This window comes from Aegilops tauschii, chromosome 7 (assembly GCF_002575655.3).
Source record: "Aegilops tauschii subsp. strangulata cultivar AL8/78 chromosome 7, Aet v6.0, whole genome shotgun sequence".
Taxonomy (NCBI): domain Eukaryota; kingdom Viridiplantae; phylum Streptophyta; class Magnoliopsida; order Poales; family Poaceae; genus Aegilops; species Aegilops tauschii.
Genome location: NC_053041.3, coordinates 69,559,484 through 69,566,186, shown reverse-complemented (window position 1 = coordinate 69,566,186; position 6,703 = coordinate 69,559,484). Strand labels below are relative to the sequence as shown.

At 46.7% G+C, this 6,703-nt stretch overlaps 1 protein-coding gene across 1 annotated transcript; it reads left to right on the top strand.

Moving 5' to 3' along the window:
• Positions 1-1,384: 1,384 nt before the first annotated feature.
• LOC109742925 (uncharacterized) lies at positions 1,385-2,335 on the top strand. Its single transcript, XM_020302029.1, has one exon. The coding sequence runs from the start codon at positions 1,385-1,387 to the stop codon at positions 2,333-2,335; it is 951 nt and encodes a 316-aa protein (XP_020157618.1).
• The last annotated feature ends 4,368 nt before the right edge of the window (positions 2,336-6,703 follow it).

Below are 6,703 nucleotides of genomic sequence, written 5' to 3'. Positions count from 1 at the left end.
TACCCGATCCATTCTTGTTGCTGTCGCTGAAATGGATCCTCCACCTGATAGGCTCAACCTGAATCGCCACATCATCCTCCGATCCGGCCGGCCCCCTCCGAACTGCCCGCGCCGGCGGCGGCGAAACCACGTTCTCGAGGACCGGCGGCGGCGACGAAGGAACCGGCCCCCCTTGAGTTGCCAGCGCCGCCGGCGACTGAGCCGCGGTCACCAGTGCCGGCGACGGTGGATCTGGAGGCCGCTGCATTTCCGGCGTCATTTCCGCACATGCAGGTGAAGCCGGCGGCGGCGGCCCGACCACCACCCCCTCTCCATCCTCCTCACGTGCCTGCGCGATTAGCGGAAATGAATCCGGCGGCGGCGTCCGGTCCCGCCGCTCCTTGGCAGACTCCTCGCTCAACACGATCGGCAGCGCGGGCGGTGGCTCCGGCGGCGGCGGCTCGGTCACCGCAGTCGCCTCAGACATCACCTCGTCTCTTTTATATATAACTTTATTCATAGTCATAACAATTACAGGTACACTGATTTGAATCTAAAATGCAATAAAATACAAAGTAACTCCTATGACTAAGAATTACAATAAAATCTCTTGAAAACACCTTCTTCACGGCATCAGACTCTGCTTGAAGAAATACTCTGCAGTTAGACTGGAGTAACGATGTTGTCACTCTTTCACGAAGATGCCTTGAGTCACCCATCCAAAAAAGATGGGAAGTCCTGATTGATGAACATACTTGGGCCGGGGATGATCCCTTAGAAATGCAGGTCATCGAATCACTCTATCTTCATCATGATTTCGATGAAAGATTTGACCTCTACAAAGAATCAGACCAGCAAAAAAAGCTTGACACAACAATATAAACTCATCTGAATAATCAGATCTGCCAGAAAAGAAAACTCTCTAACCACATGACACCGCAAAAAAAGAAGAGTAAATTTATTCTTACAAAACCATGAAGAACATAGAGCTCTTGAAGATCCGAGGTCCCCACACCTCTCAGCGTCAAGATAGCAGCCGGAGGCGAGGGACCTTACTTTCTCAGACGGCGGCGGCGGTGGAGACACTACAGTACGACACAATCGAGATATTGATGTAGGTATAGTCCTCCGCATTGTTGTTTTTCTTTTGAGGGATTGTGGACGATTAGATTTTTTTTAAGGGGTTGTGGAAGGTTAGGTGGGCTGGATCAAACTTGCTCGGGCCTCGGGACCTATTTCCAACGGCCCACCGCTTAACCTTGAATAAATACTCTGCCTTGGCGCCCAACGTAACCGTCTCAACCAACCGCTCTTCTTCTCCGCCTCGCCGCAACCAAACCCGTCCATCATCATCCCCACCTCTCCTTCCCCGCGCGCCTCTGCTCTCCGGCGTCACCGGCGAAAGATGGAGCAGTTCCATCACGGCCAGCACGTGCGGCTGCGCAGCCGCGTGCACGCCACGTACCTACACGCCGACGAGGACGGGCATGGCGTCTCCCTCCACCACCGCCGGGCGTCGATGAACGCGGCTTGGGCGGTGCACTTGCACCAGTTCCAGAACGCGCAGTACCTGCTCCTCCACAGCGCCGCCTACGGCCGCTACCTCGCCGCCACGGACGCGCCGGCGCCGCTAGGCCACCGCGGGCTCCGCGTCGAGCAGCGCAACTACAACCATCCCGAAGTGGATGCATTGGTTTGGCAGGCCATCCTGTCGGAATCCGGGGAAGAGGTCTACCTCCGCCACATCGGCGGCCGCCGCCTCCGCGCCAACGGGAGGCACTGGAAGACCGACGCCAGCGTTGACTACGCCGACGACCTCGACAACATCAGCAGGAAGATGCTCTGGGTCGTGGAGGACATCCCCGCCAGGGAGGTCGCGCCTCCCCTTCCACGTCCGACTGGGGTGAGCCCGCCATGCCCGTTCCTTGATTTGCGTGAATTGAGCTCTGTTCTTGCCAAATTTGCGCTTCTTGGTTTCTTTGATTTGATGATGGTTCTTTGCGACTACGGATTGCAGCTTCCCCACCTGACGTTGCGGTCGCGGCTGATCATGTACGTGTTGCCGACCGTCTACGGGGCCCTCCTCGCCCGCGGCACGTTCGTGTTCAGGGGGAGGTCCGTGTTCCGCCTGAGGAAGGAGCTGGCCAGGCAGCTGGGCGTTTTCGTAAACGTGGAGGTCTCCGACCTCTTCATGTGCCTCCCCACACAGGATGGCCGGCTTTTTCCACTCGTCGTCGACCTGCCCCGCAGCGGCCAGACCCTCCACATCATCGTCGCCATCGCCGGGACGCCTGGTGAGAGCCCCTCCATATCCTCAACTTCCTACTCTTCTCCTTGTCAGTTGATTGCTAATTGAGACTACTAATCTGTCTGTGCTTGGAAATTTTGGGTGTTCTAAACTGCTAGTCTGAACTCTGAAAAACAGTTTACTGACACCGGTGGAGTCTGAAACTTTTGATAATCCGTTTCAAACTTTTGATGCTACTGTTCTTTGATTCAGTTCTTCAATTTAATACGATATTTTGGGTTTCATTTCAGTTGAGTGCTAACCCGCCAGTGCTTGAAAATTTTGGGTGTTCAAAACTACTAGTCTGAAAAACAGTTTATGTGGTCTGAAACTTTTCCTAGTGTGTTTCAGACTTTCAGTTAGGAGTGAAGACTTTCAGTAGAAGTTGTTGAATCAAATCAGTACTTTGATGCTACTATGGACAGATTTAAAATCCAAACTAAACCTTGATATGGAAACTAGTGCTTTTGATGCTACTGTTCGTTGATTCAGATGATTCAGTTCTTCAATTTAATACGATATATGCCACTACCTTGGAATTTTAAAACCCAAATCAGTTCAGTCTGCCTAGTTCAGCTTCACAAAGATTTTTTTTCTAGCCTACTGTAACTGTTTCGAACTTTTGATAATCTGTTTCAGACTTTCAGTTAGGAGTGTTAAGACTTGGAAATAGTCTGAACTGCTGCTGGATTAAATCAGTAGGTGGTCAACAGGCATGACATTGTGCCTGTTGGGTTTATGAACAGATGCATAAACTAATGGTTTTGATGCTAGTGTTCTTTGACTCACATGATTCAGTTCTTCAGTTTAATACGATTACATTCAGTCTGCCTAGTTCAGCTTCACAGAGAAGATAATGATTTCTGTTCTTTAGCCTGCTGTAATTGTTTCGAGTAACGTGCGGACAAAATTCAGGTTCTATCCGACAGCACATTACATTGTTGTGAGGTTTTGTACATCAGCTTTCTTTTTTGTCTTCTGACTTAAACTTGTTGCAGTATCTGTTTCAATTACTCTGAACTCTGAACTAGAAGGTTGTTTGTTGAGTTGGAAATCATTTCATAAGTCAAAAATCCACACTGAACCTTTATATGGAAACTATTGGCTTTGATGGTTTACTTCTTCAATTTTATACAATGTGCCGCTAGTGTAAAACATCTGAACTTGAAAACCCAAATCAGTTCGGTCTGCCTAGTTCAGCTTCACATAAAAGTTACTGATTTCTGTTTTTTAGCCTACTGTAACTGTTTCGAGGTACATTACATTTTGAGGTTTTGTACACCAGCTTTCTTTTTTGTCTTCTTAAACTTCTAGCAGTACCTGTGACACCTGATGCCTAACTGCTTAACACTTTTTCTGCTAATTCAGCCCAGGCGGCACTGCGGTATGCGGATGTCGATGCATAACAGAAAGATACCAGAGCCAGGGCCCCTAGAAGTCGCCTTCATGTCCACGTCGTCAGAAGTGTCGCCGCCTTGGACACGATGACATCAGAACTCAGTTCCTTTCGTTGAGATATGGGTTCAGGAAAACCCAGCAGTTGTTGTGTTTCTGCTAGCTAAACTTGGTTTGTTCTCCTGACAGTAGGAAACCTATTTGTGTTGGCATCACCATTCCAAACTTCTGAAACTGTTTGACCAATGATGCATTTCTCTTAGGTGCCGGCACAGATTTGCTATTCTGCTGAGTTGAGCACTTGAGTTTTGTTTTGCTGCTGAAAGTTAAATTTTGTGTACTTGAGTCCATTAGTAGAAGATGAATTTTGGGTTTTCACTGAGACCAGAGTTCTGGACATGGTGAGGTTAATGTGCCCGGTCAGGAGTTGCTGCATTTTAATGCGCCCGTGGTATATTTGATTCAGCCAATGGTCCTTGGCTATTTTCTGTTAAGTTCGGGTGTGATCGTTTGAACTTATTCGCCAGTCTAACACTGGACCTGACAAGAGGGCCATGTACTTAACCCTCCGCCGCTAGCTCTCTTTTCTCCACGGTAGCCGGCAGGCCTCTTTTGCTTTTTTTTTTTCCAAAAAAGAGATATTTTTTCTTTCTTTTTTCCAAAACAGAGATTACCCCGCCTCTGCATCAAGCATGCAGGCAGCCATTTTATTATAACAAACCAAGTATCAATGTGCGAACTGCGAAAACATCTCAAGTAGTCGAACAAAAACAAAAGGAAAAGGTTGACTAAAAGATATGACACCATTCCCACACACATCTTATTATTGGACCATCACCAAATCGGTTATACGTAGCCTGTGCTACCATCTTTCATCGGTTGCACTCAATGACATAAGCTCCTTCGCTTCCACATGATGTAATGATGACCACGTGCGGATTCATCCAGAAAGCTTGGTAGATGACATGTAATTTTTTTGTAATATCTGTTTTGTTAAACATACAACTCTAGTAGAAAATAGGGCTTTGGTCCTGGCCATATCAGAGCTTTAGACCCGAGCGAGTTACGAACCGGGACTAATGGGTGCATCAGTCCCGGTTCGAGCGGCCAGGGAGCCGGCCGGGCCTCGGCAGGCACTAGTCCCGATTCGTCTGACCCATTTAGTCCCGGTTCCAGACACGAACCGAGACTAAAGGTCCTCGCTCCTGGCGCAGCCCCTTTAGTCCCGGTTCTAGCCACCAACCGGGACTAAAAAGATGCCTATATATATGCTCGCCCCTACCCGCTCACTCCTCCGTTTCTTGGCTGGTCGGCGTGTGGGAGGTGTGTGCTGCTCTGCTCTCACCTCCTATGCACATGAGGTGTTCGATGAAATGCCCGAGCCACACTTAAGCTTTCTCCTCTCCAAGCTCGACCTCCAAACTCCATTTTCCCTAAGATTTGTCTAGGTTTGGAGGTCCGTCCCGTCCCCGTCCTCATCGTCGTCAAACGCCTGCGCCGATCTCGTCGCCGGCACCACCGTTCTGAGCCTCTTGTTCTTATCTTCGTTGTAAACAAAAACATTCTTACTTGTATGATTTAGATAGCTACTTGTACAATTTTTTTACTTTTATTTGTTATTATATAGTGCCATGGTTTTGGTATCCGCCCCCGTCAGATCTCGTCTGGTCTATGATTCGGATGTGGTATATTATCTTTTATAACTATTTGTTTTATTTAGTATTTATGACAATAATGCTGACCAACGTGACATAGTTTTTTTATCTAGGAGGTATGTGAACCGGAAATTCCAACCAACCCTCTTGTCGAGAGGTTAAATTCGGTTGAAAAGAAAACAATTATTTGAAAGAAAAATTGAAAAGAATTGAAGAGGAGAAGATGAAATTAGATTTGCATGTTGCCGATGTCGTCGATGATCACAAGATCCAGATGGATGCAATGCGCTTGAAGATTAGAAAGATTAGAAAATATGCCATTGATAATGAGGCTTGGTATCATTATGTTGTTGGATCAATTATTACCTTAATTGCGATTATGATCGCATTTGTTGTTGCATCTAAATGTTTTACATAGTTGTATGTTAGTTTCAATTTATGTTTTAATTAGATGCTCTAAAGAGCTGTATGTTGTTCTATGAGAACTATGTATGAACTTTATGTATTTATTTTGTCAGTAATAACATTTGATCACTACTGTACTTTTGTTTTAATGTGATGATGAACTTGTATTAATTTGGTCACTTCTCTATTCATTATATTCTGTAATGGTTTTTGATACACTTAATTATATAATGCACGTAGATGAACCGGCAATGGATGTATGTTGATCGACACACCTCCGAGTACATTGAGGGCCTGCATAATTTTCTTGAAGTGGCTGAGGCAAACAAGCAGAATGGTTTTATGTATTGTCCATGCCTTGTCTGTGGGAATACGAAGGATTACATTGACTCGAAAACCCTTCACTTGCACCTGCTTGAGAAGGGTTTCATGCCACACTATAATGTTTGGACCAAGCACGGAGAAAGAGGGGTTATGATGGAAGACCATGAAGAAGAAGAGGAAGATGACAACTATCCTATGTTCCCTGAATACAGTGATACTGCAACAGAGACGCTGAAGATCAAGAGGCACCAGATGTGCCCGATGATGATCTTCGCCGGGTCATTGTTGATGCACAGAGAGAATGCAAAAGTGAAAGGGAGAAGTTGAAGTTCGATCGCATGTTAGAGGATCACAAAAAAAGGGTTGTACCCAAATTGCGAAGATGACAACACAAAGCTCGATACCACACTGGAATTGCTGCAATGGAAGGCAGACAATGGTTTATCTGACAAGGGATTTGGTTCGCTACTGAAAATAATGAAGAAGAACCTTCCAAAGGATAACGAATTGCCCGACAGTACGTACGAAGCAAAGAAGGTTCTATGCCCTCTAGGATTGGAGGCGCAGAAGATACATGCATGCCCTAATGACTGCATCCTCTACCGCGGTGAGTACGATAATTTCAACGCGTGCCCGGTATGCGGTGCATTGCGGTATA